This window comes from Pinus tabuliformis, chromosome Q (assembly GCF_031772625.1).
Source record: "Pinus tabuliformis cultivar Carrire ecotype Pingquan chromosome Q, CPIR1, whole genome shotgun sequence".
In the NCBI taxonomy this organism is placed as follows: domain Eukaryota; kingdom Viridiplantae; phylum Streptophyta; class Pinopsida; order Pinales; family Pinaceae; genus Pinus; species Pinus tabuliformis.
Genome location: NC_142296.1, coordinates 57,959,305 through 57,981,867, shown reverse-complemented (window position 1 = coordinate 57,981,867; position 22,563 = coordinate 57,959,305). Strand labels below are relative to the sequence as shown.

At 37.7% G+C, this 22,563-nt stretch overlaps 1 protein-coding gene across 1 annotated transcript in view; it reads left to right on the top strand.

Annotated features, from left to right (window-relative positions):
* Positions 1 to 9,262: 9,262 nt before the first annotated feature.
* LOC149218282 (transportin 1) overlaps positions 9,263 to 22,563 on the top strand; it is a 218,164-nt gene continuing 204,863 nt past the window's right edge. The window contains exons 1-5 of the mRNA XM_089383890.1: positions 9,263 to 9,731; positions 14,020 to 14,307; positions 16,955 to 17,044; positions 17,213 to 17,290; positions 17,434 to 17,514. Of these exons, the coding sequence (XP_089240016.1) occupies positions 9,558 to 9,731; positions 14,020 to 14,307; positions 16,955 to 17,044; positions 17,213 to 17,290; positions 17,434 to 17,514 (711 nt within the window). The 5' untranslated portion in view covers positions 9,263 to 9,557. The remainder of the gene's footprint in view (positions 9,732 to 14,019; positions 14,308 to 16,954; positions 17,045 to 17,212; positions 17,291 to 17,433; positions 17,515 to 22,563) is intronic.

Sequence of the window (22,563 nt, the reverse complement as noted above, 5' to 3'; positions counted from 1 at the left end):
TACAAGGTAACATCTCCCCAATTTTTTTTGAAATCATGGTATATATTCTGAGATTTTGAGGAGCCATTTACCTGAGGCATTGTGGCTGTTTGTGTTCTTAGTGTCACTGCTAATCTAGATAGTATCATAAGGATAATCCTCACTAGTGCATTGAACAGAGCTGTCTTGTTGTCCATCACATAGAAATATGCTGGCTTCTTGGAGGCCGTCTTCAATAATTAAAGCTGAGAGCACCCTTTGAACCAAAGCCACCATTGTCTAACTACTAATGCTTTCAAGCCTGACTGTAGCTAACCTTAGCATAGAAAAATTAATAAAACTTGAGATAAATATAATGCCTCAAATAGACCTGTGTCATTCTAGTATCTTATGATTTTGTGTATTTAACTTGGAAAGATACACCTTCAAAACAAATAGTTACAAATGCCATGAGATGTATCTATAACAATTCCTTCACGTGAGAACTTATTGATCTACACTGCCTGCACATGTTTCTAAATGTATTTTTCCCACATCAATACCACTTGAGACTAGATGGACTACATCCTGGTTACTCATGGGTTCACCATTCTCTTGATATCATTTTGCACACCTTTAGATTAGTCATCCATTGGTGATTCACCAACATTCATTTTAACTAATTCCACGAGCTTACTTATCATTGAATCAAAATGTACAGTTTGGGCATAGTCTTGTACTATAAGCCTTGATCATTGTAAAAGAGGCATCTCTGTTTAGCTGGGAATCTGTAGCTAACCTTAGCATAGAAAAATTAATAAAACTTGAGATAAATATAATGCCTCAAATAGACCTGTGTCATTCTGGTATCTGATGATTTGGTGTATTTAACTTGGAAAGATACACCTTCAAAACAAATAGTTGCAAATGCCATCAAATGTATCTGTAACATTGCCTTCACGTGAGAACTTATTGATCTCCTTCACGTGAGAACTTATTGATCTACACTGCCTGCACATGTTTCTAAATGTATTTTTTTCCACATCAATACCACATGAGACTATATGGACTACCTCCTGGTTACTCATGGGTTCACCATTCTCTTGATATCGTTTTGCACATCTTTAGATTAGTCATCCATTGGTGATTCACCAACATTCATTTTAACTAATTCCAGGAGCTTACTTCTAATTGAATCAAAAAAGTATAGTTTGGGCATAGTCTTGTACTATAAGCCTTGATCATTGTAAAAGAGGCATCTCTGTTTAGCTGGGAATTTTTTTTGTTTATTTAGTTGTCTAATACCAGTGATTCTATTTGCAATTCTGAGACAATAGAGGAGAGTTATGTTCGCCTTCCCATTCCAACCCCCTCAAAGTGCTTATCTCACTAAGTTAATTGTGTGCACACATCAAATACCAATGACTTATAATTCTTGCCACGACTGCAATTAATAGACTATTGTTCTTCAACGTCACAAGCTGGTTGGAATTCACATCAAGTACAGGCTTTGAATTGCACATTTCAACAATCAATAAATTGTCTTTCTCCCACAAATTGAACTGATTTACTTCCTCTGTAGCAGGAGACTGAACAACACGTCTAGAAATGGTCCTTGTCAAGGTCATTATCACCGATAGAGATATTTTGACAAAGGAAATTTGACACTGCACGCAATCTACAATCACAAACAAATAAGAGATGGATTAAAAATAAAATTCCTATTTCCCACAGCCAAAGTGATGATGAAAGATTTTAGTCGATATTTTCAATACAGCATAACAACACTAAACATTGATAAATCATAAACAAAAAGAGGCATGCCTTCATTGCAAGTTCTTGATCGATGTTGCAACGATATCTAGCAGCACCTTCTAGGGGACAGTTTGTTCCTTTATACAAAAGATTGATATTACAAAGAGTTGAGAGTTGCATAAGAGCATCAGCCATAGGCCCCAAACCATTTTCATCAGCTGTAGATATATTGTCAGATTGTAGATTTTCCAATTCTTCATTTGCCACTGCTGTGATGCATTGGAAGATTGCAAGCAGCCTCTCCAGAGGGAAACTCCCTGATCTTTAAGGAACTTTTCTTGCTCCTCATGTTCCTTTCTCTCTGTGGATTTTACACTCCTATTCACAAACCAACAAAAGAGAGTATACAATAATTACTCCCAAAGTGATGATTGGGATTGCATAATTATATGGAGGAAATGTTAACTTCTTTCTGCCATGAAATGGGAAAGAGAGCATAGTTTTCTATATGTGCAAATAGCTTGAATCATGAAGATAATATGTACGTTTAACCAGTGGTGTCAGCCTCGCTGCAACCATTTTTTTTAATAGAATTTTACCAGTTTCTGCTAGAAAAAACAGTGCTTTAAATCTCAATCATGCAATCGGTGCATTGAATATAGGTCTTAGCACAGAGCCATCTGCTGAGGTTGTTGAGCACCCAGTGCTCTACAATCCGGATGCACGTGGAGGATCAATCAACAATTCCTTTGGATATCAGTGCATTGGAATTAAATGACGAATTGGGTGGACAGAATAAAGACCTCAGCGCAGTCCCATCTAAACCCTGATTTGATATGAGATTATTGGGTGCACTGATTATGGACCTTAACGCAAACCCATCTAAACCCCGTGTGGATATAAGTTACTGGATAAATTTAATATAGATGTTGGCACACACCCATCTAAACACTGATCTGATCAGAGGTTGCGAAACTAAATGATGCATACCTCAATTTCAGATAAATGGCTGATGCAACTGTAGATGGGTCATTGCTTTAGTCTAGAGATTATTGCTGCTACAATCACTCTTTTTACAAATGTAACACAACAAATATCTTCACCATTCCTCTACAGCTCTGCTTTCAGTAAGCCCTGTACTATGTTTTATATATGTGCAAATAGCTTGAATCATGAAGACAATATGTACGTTTAACCAGTGGTGTCAGCCTCGCTGCAACCATTTTTTGTAATAGAATTTTACCAGTTTCTGCTAGAAAAAACAGTGCTTTAAATCTCAATCATGCAATCGGTGCATTGAATATAGGTCTGAGCAGAGATCCATCTGCTGAGGTTGTTGAGCACCCTGTGCTCTACAATCCGGATGCACGTGGAGGATCAATCAACAATTCCTTTGGATATCAGTGCATTGGAATTAAATGACGAATTGGGGGGACAATTTGTTCCTTTATACAAAAGATTGATATTACAAAGAGTTGAGAGCTGCATAAGAGCATCAGCCATAGGCCCCAAACCATTTTCATCAGCTGCAGATATATTGTCAGATTGTAGATTTTCCAATTCTTCATCTGCCCCTGTTGTGATGCATTGGAAGATTGCAAGTAGCCTCTCCAGAGGGAAACTCCCTGGACCTTTAAGGAACTTTTCTTGCTCCTCATGTTCCTATCTCTCTGTGGATTTTACACTCCTATTCACAAACCAACAAAAGAGAGTATACAATAATTACTCCCAAAGTGATGATTGGGATTGCATAATTATATGGAGGAAACGTTAACTTCTTGCTGCCATGAAATGGGAAAGAGGGCATAGTATTCAGATGAGCTGGAACTTCTAGATAAAAGAAATCAGATCCTTCCTTCTCTTGATATCGTTTTGCACACCTTTAGATTAGTCGTCCATTGGTGATTCACCAACATTCATTTTAACTAATTCCAGGAGCTTACTTCTCATTGAATCGAAATGTACAGTTTGGGCATAGTCTTGTACTATAAGCCTTGATCATTGTAAAAGAGGCATCTCTGTTTAGCTGGGAATTTTTTTTTGTTTATTTAGTTGTCTAATACAAAATATTCAATAAGAACTTTTCTTGCAAGGTGTGCTTCTAGTTAGTATAACTTGAATCCCCTTTTGTCAATTAATTTGCTGATTCATTGTGGTCAAAATTTTCTTGGGCAGAATTTGGCAAAAGAAATTGTAAGATCGAGGCAAGCTATTCAACGCCTTTATGAGAACAGGGCACACCTGAATTCAATATTCTACGCACCTTGGAGGAAGTGTTGGTAATTTTTTCTTTACTACTTGTTCTTGGATCATCTTGCATGCAGTTTAATCTCTGTTTTGTTATTGAATTTGGATGCTATGCGTAATTTGGAAAAGGCTTACAAGGTAACATCTCCCCAATTTTTTTTGAAATCATGGTATATATTCTGAGATTTTGAGGAGCCATTTACGTGAGGCATTGTGGTTGTTTGTGTTCTTAGTGTCACTGCTAATCTAGATAGTATCATAAGGAGAATCCTCACTAGTGCATTGAACAGAGCTGTCTGGTTGTCCATCACATAGAAATATGCTGGCTTCTTGGAGGCCGTCTTCAATAATTAAAGCTGAGAGCACCCTTTGAACCAAAGCCACCATTGTCTAACTACTAATGCTTTCAAGCCTGACTGTAGCTAACCTTAGCATAGAAAAATTAATAAAACTTGAGATAAATATAATGCCTCAAATAGACCTGTGTCATTCTAGTATCTTATGATTTTGTGTATTTAACTTGGAAAGATACACCTTCAAAACAAATAGTTACAAATGCCATGAGATGTATCTATAACATTGCCTTCACGTGAGAACTTATTGATCTACACTGCCTGCACATGTTTCTAAATGTATTTTTCCCACATCAATACCACTTGAGACTAGATGGACTACATCCTGGTTACTCATGGGTTCACCATTCTCTTGATATCGTTTTGCACACCTTTAGATTAGTCATCCATTGGTGATTCACCAACATTCATTTTAACTAATTCCACGAGCTTACTTATCATTGAATCAAAATGTACAGTTTGGGCATAGTCTTGTACTATAAGCCTTGATCATTGTAAAAGAGGCATCTCTGTTTAGTTGGGAATCTGTAGCTAACCTTAGCATAGAAAAATTAATAAAACTTGAGATAAATATAATGCCTCAAATAGACCTGTGTCATTCTGGTATCTGATGATTTGGTGTATTTAACTTGGAAAGATACACCTTCAAAACAAATAGTTGCAAATGCCATCAAATGTATCTGTAACATTGCCTTCACGTGAGAACTTATTGATCTCCTTCACGTGAGAACTTATTGATCTATGCTGCCTGCACATGTTTCTAAATGTATTTTTTTCCACATCAATACCACATGAGACTATATGGACTACCTCCTGGTTACTCATGGGTTCACCATTCTCTTGATATCGTTTTGCACAGCTTTAGATTAGTCATCCATTGGTGATTCACCAACATTCATTTTAACTAATTCCAGGAGCTTACTTCTCATTGAATAAAAAAAGTACAGATTGGGCATAGTCTTGTACTATAAGCCTTGATCATTGTAAAAGAGGCATCTCTGTTTTGCGGGGAATTTTTTTTGTTTATTTAGTTGTCTAATACCAATGATTCTATTTGCAATTTTGAGACAATAGAGGAGAGTTATGTTCGCCTTCCCATTCCAACCCCCTCAAAGTGCTTACTATCACTAAGTTAATTGTGTGCACACATCAAATACCAATGACTTATAATTCTTGCCACGACTGCAATTAATAGACTATTGTTCTTCAATGTCACAAGCTGGTTGGAATTCACATCAAGTACAGGCTTTGAATTGCACATTTCAACAATCAATAAATTGTCTTTCTCCCACAAATTGAACTCATTTACTTCCTCTGTAGCAGGCGACTGAACAACACGTCTAGAAATGGTCCTTGTCAAGGTCATTATCACCGATAGAGATATTTTGACAAAGGAAATTTGACACTGCAGAATTCATCGCAAATTGGCAAACATTTCGTCCATTCTACAATCCTTGGCATCAACACCGCACACTATCTGATATTGAATCTGCCACAAATGATTCCTCAACTATACATGAAACCAATCCAACAGACACCATGGAAATAAATGAATGGGAATTACTTTCCCAATTATACCCTACAAATGAGCTTCTCATAAATGACCTTGACATGCTTGGTCTTCGTGGCTTTGATGACACCCATGATTGGAATCATACCACTATCCCATTCGATCTACAAAATAGTGCAATACAATTCATTGAGAATAGCCGCTCCATCCACCGCATTCTTCAAACAAATCAACATATCCTGCTGACCCTTACTACATTGTCTCCAATGCAAAGAAAAGCTCTAAATATTATTTCTAATCATTTTGCTAGGAAGGATTATTTACCCGCTCTCAGAATGATAATCCAAGGCACTGCTGGTACGGGAAAATCCCTCCTTATTAATTGCATCAAAGATATGCTCATACGCCTTGCAATCCTGGAACCTTCGCCGATCATGCTCCTCGCCCCTACAGGGGTTGCTGCCTTCAACATACAAGCATCGACAATCCATTATGCTTTGCACCTTCCTATAAAGGATCTTATGCCCTTAGAAGGTAATGCTCTTGCAAAATTCCAGGAAGAACTCAGGCATATAAGATACATACTAATCGATGAAATGAGCTTCATTGGGCCAAAGCTTCTCAGCCATATTGATGAACGTCTTCATGAGGCATTTCCCCACCAAAGAAACACTCCTTTCGGTGGCTGTTCCATAATATTGGTTGGTGATCTCGGTCAGCTACCACCCATCAAAGACATACCTCTATATGCAGGGACGAGCCACGGAAGCGCACTGTGGAACACCTTCAACACAGTCATCACATTAGACACAATATTTCGTCAACAAGGCGATGACATCGCACAGGTTACTTTCAGGAACATTCTCTAGAACATTAGAGATGCACATCCAACAATCGACGACTACAACATACTCATGTCGCGCACAGATTCCTTTTTATCAGAAGAAGAAATATGTTCATTCCATGATTCCATGCATCTATTTCCAACAAATGCTCAAACAATGGTCCATAATAAGCAAATGATGAAATCTCTAAACACTCCTATCGCACGGTCCATTGCTGAAGATGACAACACATATTCCAATATTTCCTCTGAAGACGAGCAACTTGAGTGAATTGTATTACTATGCAATGGCGAAAAAGTTATGTTGACTTCCAACCTTTGGGTTTCAACCGGACTTGTTAATGGTTCCCTCGGAAAAATTGTAACCATCTTTTACAAAGATTCAACTGCACCACCCCAAATTCCAACATTTGTTGTCGTAGATTTCCCTAAATACATTGGGCCTCCTTGGGATGAAAGAAACCCCACTCACTTGCCTATTCCAGCAGTAAAAAGAAATGGTCGCACACAAATTCCACTGAAGATGGCTTGGGCTTTAACCATACATAAATCTCAAGGTATGACACTTCCAAAAGCAACAATTGACATTGGAAAAACAGAACGTCAAGGTCTCACATTCACAGCTATTTCAAGAGTGCCTTCTCTACAAGATCTTCGGATTAACCCCACATTCAGTTTCAATCATTACAGTAAAATGAAGGACAACAAAAACATTGCTTGCAGAAAACACGCCGAAGAAATTCTCCATTCAATGCTGCCCCCAGATAATTTGCTCCAACCCATACTTTGACTTCACCAAAAGGTTTCCTCCATTTATTTACCTCATTCTATTTCATAACATACTTTTCATATCTTTCAACAACAACCAACTTTAATCAATATTAGTAAATAAGCAAATATTTGAATGTCTTTATATTATCTGTACATCTCATTCTAACCTTTTCTTTCTTTTGCAACAGGCCACATGGACTCATGAATAACATACCTACACAACTACAAGTCGCCTGGCAAGCAAAAAAACTGCATCTCCAGCTACGCATTAACCTCCAATGGTGTTCAATATGCCGTTATTCACCATGCATCTTCCACTAACAATATATAAATCCCCATAGCAAAGGTAACTTCATTTCCATTCATTCCAGATTCATTTTAACACAACTCACCTGCAAAGTATTACTAGTAAATTTCCGCAACTGATTTACATATTGCTAATTCTAACTAAATATACATTTTGCAGGTCCATTACTGCTTCTTCAGGTCTTCGCTACCTCCACCATTTTTTCATACAACTTCAAATATGGAATGACAAGCACAGTGTTCTTTAGACTATTATATTCTTTCTCGAACCTCTTTTGTTACAATTCACTGTTTGTATTTTCCATTTCAAACTTGAAAAAGGATGTTTCGAATCTCTTTTGTTACAATTCACTGTTTGTATTTTCCATTTCAAACTTGAAAAAGGATGTTTCAAGATCAAATACCGTTTTCATGGTTTGTTTCCTCACAACTATTTGTGTTTTCCATTTCAAACTTTAAAAAGGATGTTACAATACACTATTTGTATTTTCCATTTCAAACTTTAAAAAGGATGTTACAATACACTATTTGTATTTTCCATTTCACACTTAAAAAATGATGTTTCAACATCAAATACCATTTTCATAGTTTATGTCTTCACAACTATTTCTGTTTTCCATTTCAAACTTAAGAAGGGATGTTTCAAGATCAATACCATTTTGATAGTTTATGTCCTCACAACCAATTCATAGTAAATGGGTTTTAACATATTTTGTTGACAAAGTCAATTGATTTTAACGAATATAATACATGTTTCCAATATATCTTCATATTAATTTAATTTCCCATTTGAATAATGATTTCTTAACTAGCCCTTTCCAAATCAATATGGCTTCCCGGTTGTTGTTCGCATATTAATTTAATTTCCCATTTGAATATTGATTTCTTAAAGAGCACTTTCCAAATCAATATGGTTGCCTGGTTGTTGTTCGCATGGATTCATTCATTTATCTTCACCTTTAACTCCACAATTTTTACCAACTACAAACAAAGGTCTCTAAACAAGTTCAATGCATATTTATGGCTACTTGCATTCCATTTCAATGGTTTTTGGCATGACTTCCTCAAATTAAAACTCGAAATCATCGACCCTTGCTTTCAAAAAAGCCCGCAAAAGCCTATTCACATTTCAATATTCTTCCACACGCTATGCCTTACGGCGTCTTCTTTGCAACATTAGGTGCAAATGCTAGTTATAATCCCATGCCATTGCGAGATGCGGATGACTAATAATATATATTCCAACGAATATATATTAATAATCCAATAAAAATGATAATAAATATTTATAATTACATTTAAAAAAAACATCCGCTTCTTGTTTGAAATTACCGACCTAAGTTTTGATCCATTCATAGCCTAGATTCCCCTTTTGATTGGCTCCCAAAGTGTGTCCAGCAAGGGAAAAGGTTTAACCATTAGCCGGTCGGAACTAACAGTCTCTCACACGACCGCTACGCCAAAAAAACACTCGAGAAAAAGTCGAAAAGCAGAGGGCGAAATGGCCCATCAGCGCTCCACATGACCAGTGGGCTTGAACTTACTCAAGCCCGGACAATAAATGCAAAAGCATTTATTAATCTCACACCCCCTGTCCTTGCCCCTTTTCTTCGTCGTGTGCGAGATATATAGAAGAACATCAAGCGGAATTTGCAGGAGCACAAATTCCGATCTGTTGTCCTCGGATCAGATTAGCAATTCGGAGGTTGGATTCGCTTTCCCGGGCAGCCATATATACACACATTCATTGGCGGCTGCTCGCTGTCCAGTGTAGAGAGTACCATACTAGGGTAAATTAATCGGACTAGTGAAAATGGCTACAACTATCTGGCAACCCAAGGAAGAAGGGTTGAGAGAGATCTGTGGACTCCTGGAGGAATACAGGTCCCCAACGTCTGATCAGGCCCGTATTTGGCAGCAATTACAGCGTTACAGCCAATTGCCCGATTTCGGCAACTATTTAGCTTTTATACTCGCCCGGGCCGAGGTAGTCTTCTTCTTTGAAATATTTAAATTTCCCACCAAGTGTTTTATGAAATAACGCTTCTATTGCATTCGCTGGAATTGCTATCTTTTCTTAAAACTTCGGACTTTATTTTCTTCGCCGTTAGTTTACTCCTCTCGTTACATTTTTCTGCCGAGGTTTCTATCCTCATCTACAGCCTTAGTCTCTAAGTCATTGACATATTTTGCATTTACATTTTTGAATAAACCCTACTTGGGAGATTAATTAGTTAACATAAACTTCGGATAAGTTGCGCTCAAATTTTTGTAGTCCGCTGTACTGTGGTCTAGCGGCAAAACTTCAGTTTTTGTGGTCCGCTGTACTAGGTTCAAAACTTTAACTGGCACGCTTCAGTGAAAAATCCCATCTGGTAATCGGGTGAAAGTCCCGGCGACTTTGATGATATTAATTGCACAACGCTTTGTTGTCGTCATGGCCCAAATGCTCATGGAAACAAAAGCTTCGATCAATATTTTTTTCGAAAGGGACAGCGTGTTTGATTGGGTTTTTTAGACTTGTTGACATGTTTTCGTGATGATTGACATATCGAGGACAGGCAAAATTTTTTCATGAGACCTTGTTTGGCTTTTATTCTGTAGAGGTCCGTGAAACCTAGCGTTGCATTTCAAGTTGTCATCTGAGCCACTGTGTAACTTGCGGGGGGGCATTTCATTGAAGCCGAGTTATTAGGTTTGGACGGTTGGGCTTTATTCTGTCAATTTTTTTGGTTGTGAGTTTGGCCTTTCAAATTCCGTATGTATGGTTTCCTCAATGAATAATTGTTGCGAGGACAAGATAAAATAAGCTTGTTAATGGCCAATGGGACTTAAAAGTACAATTCATTAAAGACATACTAATGGAGTGCCGGAGCATCTCTTGTAACCTAAAAAGGAAAAAAGAAGTTGAGAGTGCATTACACTGGTTTCAAAGGGATGATATTTTTTTTTGGTGAGACCGAGATGGTTTGTAGGCCATTATCAGCACCAAAAGATTTGTCTATCTGGGAGCTGGCTTTGGGTGCAAGTCCTCAGATTGATTTGATAGCATCTTCCCTTACTCTAGTACTAACATTACAGATGGTCGAGGTATCATGTCTTGTGGGGTATCTTTGCTTCTAGTGTTCTCCATTTGATGTTGCAAACTATCTTACTAAAGTGGTGTTTCCTGGGTTGGGATTCCATTCTACGTTAATGCTCCCTGTCTAATTGTGCATCCCTGTATAATTGTGGATGTGCATGGTGTGAATAATTGCACGTTCCTAACAAGAATGGTTTATAAGGCATTTCCTTCATTGAAAGCATCCATTTTTCATGGGGAGACATTCCGAAGGGCAGGGGGTTGTTCTCCCCCCACCCCAGGGACACAGCCCATGGGTACGCCATTGGGAGTGTTTCCTGCTATACATGTTTGAAGAGGATGCAAGGAAATATGTGTGGGAATAACTGTTTGAAAAAGGGGAACACTGCCCTATCTAAGGGAATGCCACGCACAAAAGCGAACTCTTGGATGTGCTCTCCTTTTAGAGACAATTCCCTCCCCAAGCAACAAAATAATAAACAAAAGATCCCAAACCTAAATCATCTACCTCTAAACCCTAAATATACTTCATAGACAGGTGTTTATACCCAGCCAAAGACAGTTACATCTACATGTGATATGGCATTTCCTTGGTGAGTGAAAACGTGAACGTGAGAGTGAAACTATGGCTGTGAGAGTTAAATCATTGTGGCAGCTTCAATGAACCGTGGCCATGAGTTTGAATTTGAAATCATGGTATTGATGACAGTGTGTTGAATTTTATAAAGATAATTGCACCTAGAGAAGCAAGGTGCACTCTACAGCTTGAGATGGATGAGATGTGCCGCATTGATGGGTAATGTTAATAACAAATAGAAAAGAAACTGATGTCCAATGTCTAGAGCCTGGGATGGATGGGATGTGTTACGTTGGTCAGTAATGCTAATAATTGATGCCTGACATATAATGCAATAAAAGTGAGAAAAAGAAGAGAGAGATAAAAGTTTAGCATAGATTCGTCTTAATATTGGATCTTTTAAGCTCTGATACGTTTGCACTTGTTTTTTTTGCTCCCTCAAGGTGTTTTGATAGATTTGGGGTTAAGATGGATCTATGTGAGAAATACAATGATGGTTTATGGTTGTTACATGCCATTAGTGATTATTCATGTCAGATTTGTGATTGATTCAATAGTATGCATTAATTATGCTTTTTAATTTTTTATATTTTTAAAATTTATTTTCTTAGTAATTCAGGCAACTCCAACCTCCTGGATGTTCCCTCCCATGCATTCCAACGTTCTTATATACCCATGGATCAGAAACTTGGTGAATATTGGAAAGCTTTGCCGATATGGACGCAAGAGTCAAGGTTCAAGCCCCCAGGTTGATGTAATAGCATTCTCCTTCACTCCAATACCAACGTCAATGGCAGTTTTGGTGTCATTCCTAGTGGGATATTTTGGGTTTGTCGTTTTGTATCATTGTGATGTTACAGGACATCTTACTACAGTGGCATATCCTTATGTTGGGATTTTGTTCCACATTAATACTTCTGTTCTAACTGTGTGTGTGAGAGTGTCTATGTGTTGTAAGTAATCTTACATGCCTAACAATTTTGAGACAAGGCATTACCTGCACCAAAAACTGGCTTTGGGGTGCAAGTCCCTGGGTTGATGTGATAGCATCCTTCCTCACTTGGGCATTGACATTGTTGACAGTTTTGGTGTCATTCCCTGTGGTATATCTTTGGTTTGTGGTTTTCATCTATGTGATGTTGCAAGCTATCTTACTATAGCGGCATATCCCTGTGTTGGTATTTTTTCCCATTAGTACTCCCTTCTAATTGTGTATGAATAATTCCGCATGCATAAACTTTTTGAGACATAGATAGGTTTATAAGGTATTACCTGCAGCAAATGCTATCTTACTACAGTGGCATATCCCTATGTTTTGTTGGTTCCACATTAATGCTGCCTTTTTCTATAATCTACAATGGCATATCCTTATGTTTTTTTGGTTCCACATTAATACTTCCTTTTTTTAATCATTCAGAGTCGAGAAATTTTGCTTCTAATGCTTGCAATGGAGTTATATAAGAGTTGATCGAAGTGACTTTCTTTTGATATTCTCCTTCTGCAGTCTCTCTTTTGGAAACGCCTTATAGGATGCATTCTAAAACCTCACCTAACTGAAAATTGTTGCTTGTTACCAGCCTAGCATAGCATGTATGCAGATGAATGACACAAATGCTCAGATCTGGCTTAAATTCATCCGGTATTGCTTGTGCTACTTTAGCTACCTTTAAGCCAGCTTGTTCATTGCTTTGAAGTTTCCAGGAATTCATATTTTGGAATTAGGAAGAATGTGTTCGTGCACGTGTGATGTCTGGGTGTGTGAAATTTAAAATATAGGCTTGAGCAGAGGCAGAATTGACAATGAATTTTTCATAAAGAGGATTTATTATTAGGTCTCATGTTGAATGGGATCAGTATCCTATTTAAGATGCTTAATTTTCAATTACATTTGCTTTGATGTTTCCCGTGAAATGAAGATGTCCAGTCTAAGGGTCAGAGCTGAACAACAGGTCGAAACGCAATGCTTGTGCTTTTGGCCATGCATAAACATATTTGATTATTTAGTACAGTTTGATGGAAACATACCTGCAAAATTTGTGGACAAACTAATCTATACTATAAAAGATTGATCTGAGATTTCCAATAACTCATTATATGGATAGAGGTGTTAAAATATTGTTTGCATAGTGAGATTAAACGGTATCCTTGGCAGAGGAAAGCTTATTAAATTATAGTGTCTCCTTTATAAAATGTGAAAAAAGAGTATTACAATACTTTTTCACACATGCCATCTGATCAAGCAGCATATAGTTCTTTTTATTATTGGGTAAGAATTTGTAGCAGAAAACTGTATTGCAAATCCCTTTATAAAATGAGGACATGGTTTGGGTTATTCTATTTCAAGATATTGTAGCAAAATGCTGTATTGCAAGTTGCAAGGGATTTATTGATTTGGATTAGAATGCTTTTTCATATCTGCGATGTCACTTCTGCATTTTGATTATATGGTGCCTTCCCTTGTTTTATAATTATCAATAATAATTGATCTGCATTTTGTTTGGTGAGATGTGAGGCATCTATGGGATTGTAATTAGAACTTGATCGCCTGATTTTACTTGGCCTTATTTTAGATGCATCTACTAATAGCTTGATATGTGTGATATGCCACATGGACAGGGAAAATCTGTTGAAGTACGACAGGCAGCAGGACTGCTTTTGAAAAATAATCTGAGGACAAGTTTTCATCTGATGATTGCTTCTTATCAACAATATATCAAATCAGAGTTGCTACCTTGTCTGGGGGCACCAGATAGACACCTCCGTTCAACAGTAGGAACTGTTGTCAGTGTTATTGTTCAGCAAGTACAGGTGCGGGGTTGGCCAGAATTAATGCAGGCACTGGTTCAATGCTTTGACAGCAATGACTTTAATCATATGGAAGGTGCTCTTGATGCACTATCAAAGGTAACTCAAGGTCTCACTTTTGGCTCTCCTTCTGTTGTACTATATTCCCAGAGTATTTTTTTTGTTTATCTCAACAGATTTTATGTATTTCATAAGAATTCAAAGTTGTATGTTTAAAATTCTTTTGCCTATGTTTCAGAGAGCTGCATTTAAAACTGGATTTGTTCTTTTGGATCCTTTTTTGGAAATTATCATTTTTAATAATAGATCTAAATTCTAATCAAGCCATGAGAGTGGAGTAGTTATGGAATTTTCTTGTTTGATGAGTAATAATGTCCCAGATTTTGTTTGCTGACACTTGCATTTCTGAGAACCCTAAAGGATTTAGGAAACACCCCCTTAACCCCTCCAAAAATAAAAGAAAAAACTCGTTAACCTATATTCAACCTTTTGGTCACAGCTTCTACTGTAACTAACTCCAATTCCAATGTTTGTTAGATTTTGGAGTGCACACTTAGAAATGAACAGTTGATAATGGAGAGAATATGAAATTTTATTTTATTAATGATGCTGTAGCAATAATATAAAATCTTTCATGTATATCATCTCATTTATAGCACCCTTTCTCATACAAAAACAGATCACGAATATGCGAATTTTAAAGCAGAGTACATTGTTATTTAAGCATTTGAATTGATTTTAGGTAAAGTAGATCCTGGGCTGTCTGTTTTCAAGGTTGCCATTTTAAACATATTAAGACTTGTCTGCCTTTCTCTCAGATTGCCTTGTTTTAAAAGTCATATAAAGTAAGTTTCTTGTGGAAGTAATGGGCATTTGTCTATCATTTCCAATATAGAAGTAGAAAAGGTTGCAGCAAACAATATATAAGAGACGCAGCAAACAATATATAAGCAGTGTTCCACGGGGACGTGTTTCCCAGGGTCGGGGTGCGCGCAACCCTCGCACCCCACGCACCCAGGACGGGGGGGACGTGACTCCCCAAAAGGGGGACTCCTGGGCGTCTCCCCTCAATATGGGCTATGCGTCCCCTGTTAAATTTGCTTTTAAACAATGATTTATGACAGGGAAAACTTAGTATTTGACCATATTTCCCTACTAATGCTATGCAATTCATGGTAATGTTAAATTCTTAAAGTAAAAGTGACATTCTCCTTTATCTTTCATTTTCATCCTTTTACTTAAATTTTTAACATTACCATGAAATGACTCAGGATGTTTGAGAGTGGTTCCGACCTCATTGGATTTCATATGGAGAAAGTAGAATTTTAGATCTCACTCAAAATCCAGCAGACTTAACAGTTTTTCAGGAATTTAGGATTCGATGGATTGCAATGTTTCCATTGCATTTTGTCATGTACAAGGGTATGTAATTAGTATTTAATCAAGAGCACCAAGCCCTCTTTGTAATTTAGAGTGACTTTTAGACTCATCACTCCACTGTTTTTGAGTTTTAGTTATATCAATTTACTATTCCAGTATTCAGATTTCAGTATCTATTATAGTCTATTTTGCTTAGTACTAATTAGATTCTAGAATGATGAATGATGAATTCTAATTTTAAATCAATTTAGAATCTAGAATGATGAATGATGAATTTAGTTTTTAAATCAATGTAGATTCTAGAATGGTGAATAATGAATAAGGAATATGGATTGGAGTATTTCATTATTGAATCTTGTGATCTATGGATGAATCATGTATGTATTAGTAAGGATGATGAGTATGGATCATTGTATTTCATTATTTAATTCAATTATGTATGTATCATTGTATTTATGCTTTCATTATTGAATATGAATTTGATATATATATATATATATATATATATATATTAAAAAGGAAAAAATATATATATACCCCGACGTCCCCTTGTCCCCCCTAAATTTCCCTAAAATTTGAGGGTACTCCCACACGTCCCCCTTGTGCGTCTCCCCGTCCCGGAGTCTTGGTGGAACATTGTATATAAGAGATGCTATGGGATTTAAACCTTGTTTTAATGTTTTTGGCTGTTGATTTTAAAAACTTTTGAACAAGGCAAATGGTTTTATTGTCTGCCAAAGATTTCTCTATTTTTGGTAAATGCTTTTTAAAGCTGTATGAATGGTTCTGCTCATGCAAGGGATATGTAATTCATAAGTAGATGTTTTGCATGCAATATAAGTCGTTCCTTTAAGGATTTAATATTCATGGATTTGAAAGTTCCTCTTGTTTGAAGGAGAGCATGTGGGTCAAAAACAGTCTTGATACATGTACTTTAATACATTCTCTCTAAGGTTTTTATCAAGCACACTTTGCATATCCAAGTGACCTTTCAAAAGGTGTTCTTTAATTAAGGGCAATCTTGCAATATGGGTCTGGGAATGTATAGCGAGGGTGGAAAGAAATTATCCCAGCAGGAATAGTGAATGCATTGGGATTGTGCTTGAGGTGGATGGGGGAAATGGCGGGGTGGGGGGGATGTGGTTTTGAAATGGGAATATTTTGCGGGAGTTTATGAGATCCATAATGTGCATGGCAGCTGCAATATATCTCTGCTTTCAAGAGAATGAATTGGATATGAAATCATTTGACCACAGCAATGTATGGGGATGAGCTTTCTAAGTGTTGATTCATTTTTACAACTTTGTAGTAGGTTTTGTACAACAGGGAGCCTATTTATGAACATAACAATGTGTTGCCCACGTAGATATGTGAAGATATACCAGAGGAACTAGATGCTGATGTGCCAGGTTTACCAGAGCGAGCTATCAATATATTTTTGCCCAGATTATTTCAGGTAAATACCATTGGAGAATTTGTTCTAGATTGTTGATAGCATTACATAGTTGTTTTGTTAGGATTTGATGGGAAACTAGCATAACTTGTTATCAAAGGAGAATGCTTTATGTTGGTTTCAACTTCCAACTAAGCTCCAATGTATTTACAGCCTTTTATTGCTTTGCAGTTCTTCCAGTCACCTCATGTTTCTCTCAGGAAACTAGCACTTAGCTCCATAAATCAATTTATTGTGTTTATGCCGACAGTAAGTTTCTCTGTAACCACAATGCAATAAATAACAGTCAGGGTCTAAGTGTCTACATATCTTTATGCTGTTAAACAAATGCAATGTATTAGATTCAATAAGAAAGCTAATTGTTTGTAAGGTTTATATTTTTGTGCATGCAGGCCTTGTTATTATCAATGGATCAATATCTTCAGGGCCTATTTACTCTTTCTCAGGATCCTGCTCCTGAAGTGAGGAAACTGGTCAGTTATCGTTATTTATCTGCCATTATCTTTTGCTCTTTGTATAACGTTGGTCCTTTCATCCTAGTGCGTGCAGAAATTACAAAGATCTATGTTGTTGGATTAATATCTTGTGCATGTTCAATCATCAACTAGTGAAAACAATGGTTGTAGAAGAGAACACGAGAATGGTGAGACACTAAGGTTAGACAGGTGTTTGTGTGTTTATTCCATGTGCTATTTTTGCTGCATCAACTATCCCAATAAATGACAAAATGTTGAGCTTTGCAAATTGCCTTGGCTGTTGAAGATGAATTTCTGCGGATTGTTTATCTTCAAGAATTGTAACTGCTATTAGTTGCATCCTCAATTCAGGAGCTCTGCTATTCCAGTGAGAAAGTGAAATACCAGAGTTCTATTTCAAGTGAGTAGCTTCTTAGAAGCTAGGAAAATATTGATTTTTGACCTAAACCATTGCCTACGCTTTGCCAAATATTCTAGATACAGACACCACAGAAACTCTATAATGATCAGAAACCATTTGAAGATGAGAAAATTATATGTGTCGAACAATTGACCACAAAGGTAGGTCAATGGGACTGCCGAGTCGAATGATGTTAATACAGTCAGGAGTACCAACAGGTTGCCTATATAAAGAACTGTGTTATTGGATCCATTGGGTGTTGATTCTGGATTCACGGATCTGTGTTTCAGATACGGATATGGATATGGATTCACCCAGAATCCCAGATCCACTTAGGATCCACCTTGTAAACGGATCCTTCAAACTTGAAAAAGGATCCCATGCTACTGAAATGGATCCTGTGCCAGCTAGCCCTCACATGTGGGATCCCAAGCAAATAACATTAGAGTTTTTGTTTTTTTTTTGTTAAGGATTTTTGCCACCTGTTTGAAACACTAAAAAGCAATTATTCTATTGAGTTTTTTAGTTAAATTACTTATTAATAATCCATATAGGCTGCATAGTTGTACAGGTAAGTTATAAATTACCTGTAGGTTGTATAGCAAGAAAGTTCTGACACATCAAAATTTTAATTTTCAATTTTTTATGACGCTAACAGGAAAGCTTTGAGGCAATACATTGACAATGATATATAGTGTACAAAGGATAGCTGTGTCATTAATAATTTAATTAGGTCATGCCCGTCCAACTCTAGTTGAATAGTCCTCTTAAAACAGTATGATACATAGACTATAGCATGTTTTCAAACATTGTACAATATTCATTTACTCATTTTTGGACATGTAGTTTGACCTATTCTACATTATCATATCAACAGAGTGATCATTGATGAGACACAATTTTGTATTTACAATTATCCTTTTTGTATCAAGCATGAGGCATCATGATTTCAATCTTCAGATTTACAACTTATTGCGCCAAGGCTAAAGGCTAAATGAAGAAAACTAAAAATAGAATGGTGCCCCGAGGGAGGGCTGGGGGAAGATTTGCACCCTTTGCTGTTGAGAAGAGGTAACTCATTGTTGGTGTCCAAGGGACCTCGACTACCTATTGGTAAGAGATTTGGGCTGGCAATGCCTTTGAGGTCTCTGGGGAAGGTGGGTGTGTTGATTTGTCCATGACACTTCAGAATCAGGTTTGAGTCTAAGACAGGATCACAAACACACTGAAATACCACAACACTAGCACTCTGCACAGCAGAAAATATATAGCAGTGGATCAACTCAGTGCACAAGACAATTTTTTTTAAACCCAAAAATTGTTATATTACATACTTTAATACAACAAACATAGGTCTCCCATGCCAGGGATCATGGCCCTTACAATCAGCCTTGATACAAGAATGACTTGGGTGTGGAGTCAAAAACTATGACTATCAAACATTCCCTTACTTGCTGAAGGAGCACTCTACACAGCCCTTTTCGGTCCACGTAACTTGAACACATATGGCAGGTCCTTCGCTACCTTTTCTGCTGCTCACAAGTACTTCTGCTGCTTCAGATTTGCATGCATCATCAGCTGACAATACTGTCTTTATCAATCTTTTAGTTGCTCCTAGAATGACTGTTCTCAGGACTTCATTGAAATGCCCTCTAGCAATGAGAAGGCTGCTCCAACATCACTGCTCTCAGGGTCTTTGTACTTAGCCCTTTTATCACTGATTTGTTACACATCAAATCACTAAACTAGGGCTTCAAGAATCTGCCCACTAACCATCTCCTTGCTGCTGATAGGATGGCAGAACTTAGGGCTTCTTGTCAACTGCTCACATAACATTGAGTGAACTCCTGCATACAATGTACTTAGGTCTTCTTACCAGCCACTAACAGTCCACGAAGAACATGGTTCTTATGCTGCCTTCAACTGTGGTTCACACCTAGAACAGACTTATACCTTTCTCCTTGATTCTGCCCAGATATCGTCGCTTCATGATAGCCATACAACCAGCAGTATATCAGCCTTACTCTGTCCACTTACGCACGCTTATTCTGAGCAGACTTGAGAGTATTTCGGTCCTCTCACATGGATCAGATCTCCCATAGACCTGTGTGCACAATCTTAGGCACAGTGGCCCTCAAAACAGGGATAATCCAGCTCCTTTGGAGTCTCGACTCTCTCCACTTATACCCAAAACAAACTGCACTTCCACAGAAGTTTAGAACAGACTGATATTTAGGTGACTGTCCATATAATGAAGCATCCCTAAACTAGTGCATCAAGGACTGTCCTCTTAACAGTTACAAGGCTGTTCGTTGTTCACCATACTAGTGTACACATACACTGCTGTTCAATCAGCCTATTAGACAGACCTATTACCGCTTTCATCACTTGCAATCATCAACTAGAGGACCAGCCAACCATAGCTTTCAGAGATGTTTGCAACAGGCCTAAAATTCACAGTTCTGTGCACAATCTTTTGAGGTATTTGATCCTCTTTTTGGGGCTCTTGTAGCACCCACAGATCTGCCTTAAACTTGGCCCTAACAACCTGTCCAAACTTCCCTGCAAACCTCACGTCTTAGGCTCTGAACTGACCACACTAACCCTTAAAGATATCAGCCCTTACTCCTGCAACATGCCAGACCTTACGACCCTCCAAGACACACATTGTAGGGGTCTTGACCCTCTTCTAAGAACCAGAACAGATGCGGCCTGTATCACAGAAATTTAGCCTTCATTCATGTGCCCAGAACCCTGTTCAAAGACTCAGCCAGCAGATCTTCTAACTTGGCCCTGTCCAAGACACAAGAAATCAGAACTTTGATCTTTCTTCACTTTGGACGAGCTCCTCTACGTCTGCAGCTCCCTTAGGCTGATTTTCAATTTGATGAATAGCACTTTGATGGATGATCAAATGATCTCTCCTCTTCCCTTCTTATAGTTTTCCATGAGGGTAACAATTAGTCCTCAAGGGGCATCACTTAAGCCCAAGCCGACTTGAACTTTCTAGATAAAAACCCAACTAACTTAAGAAAAGAGTTTTCTTTCATTTGTTTAAGTCACCCCATTGTAGCCTTAGGTCTATTGAGGGTACCCTCATGCAAATAATGAATAAACAATTAATTCTCCAGTTGGTTTTGCACCCGCAACTTTGAGTGCAAAACCCAGTGCTTGGATACACTGCCCACAAGTCACCTTTGTGGGTCAACTTCTCTCAAACCCAGTGCCCTAGGGTTGTGGGAGTATCTCCCAAGCTACACAAACCAACACTTGTAAAAATTTCTGTTTTCCCACCCCGGTTTTCAGTTTCTCCTTATTTCTCCCATGTAGTTAAATGCCCATTCCCATAACCATACATTTAACAGACTGAAAAAAAATAAATATTGCTGAAAACACAAATTTTGGAAATTTTTCAGAATGCTGGAAATTGCAGAATTAAAAATCAGCAATTAAAACACATTAAAACACTGATATTTTTTGGTCAACTTGACCCTGGAAAAACCCCCTACAACTCTTGGGGAAAACCAGTTTGAGAGCTCTTCTTTATTTCTGAAAATTGTCTTTTTACAGTGAGAATTATTCAGCAAAAAATCAGCAAGCAAATTTACAACTTATCTCCTTTCCCGTGCCTCACAGCAATCTGGAAATTACAGCAAACAGGACAACAATAAATGCTGTACGACCTCTGTTTTGTGTGCAGAAAAATCAGCAAACTGCTCCTCGATTTTTGTGCAAAAATCTGCCTTTCACTATGTGCTGAATCAGCTGTACAAATCTGCTCAACTGTTGCCTTGGAATGTGTGCCAAGCTGCTGTCTCCTTCTCCTCCCTGCTCAGAAATCTCTCTTGCTCTCTTGCTCTCCTTCTCCCAATCTGCTCATGAAAGAATGAATGACCTTTTCCTCATTTTCCTCCTTTAATATAACTCCAAGTGACTTTTGGGTGATCCAAGTGACTTTTGGGTGATTTCTAAATCCAATGGTTGAGATTAAATGCTCATTTAAATCTCACTTTCTATTTTTTAATTCACCCCACTTTAATAAAGACCCACTTAGTCATTTATTTCCAAAGTCACTTTTCCTTTCTAATTTTTCATTGACTTTATAAAAGTCACTTTAAAATTAGACTTAATAACTTTATCACTTAAAGTCACTTTTAAATTAGATTTAACTTTATAAAATTATAAAGTCACTTTAGGAGAAAAATTAAATTCTTTTGGACACTTTTCCCTAGGCCAAAGATCAAAGCCTAAGGGAACCACCTGTCCTCCGGTACCAAATTTCAACAACACTCCCTCTTAGCGAGTGAGGTACTTCCACCCCATGGAACTATCTCGTCATTGTTGGCGACACTAGCCTAATTTCTGGCGTTCACCACTGCAACATACCTTGTAGAATGAACCACACTCATCTCGGTAGTGTCTCTGCTATCAATCTCATCAGAACCTGGAGATTCAAACTTCCATAGGGCATACTTTGAATCTTGACTCCCTTTGAGTCTACACACCCTCCATTGGTTCACAATGCTACTGAACTTGTCTCCTTCCAAGGTCAGTTCGAGCGGTGGTCGAACACTGGGCCATATTGCCACAACTCAACTCAGCGAGCAATCTCATCCTCCTGGGTCAAACACCATATGTGCACATGA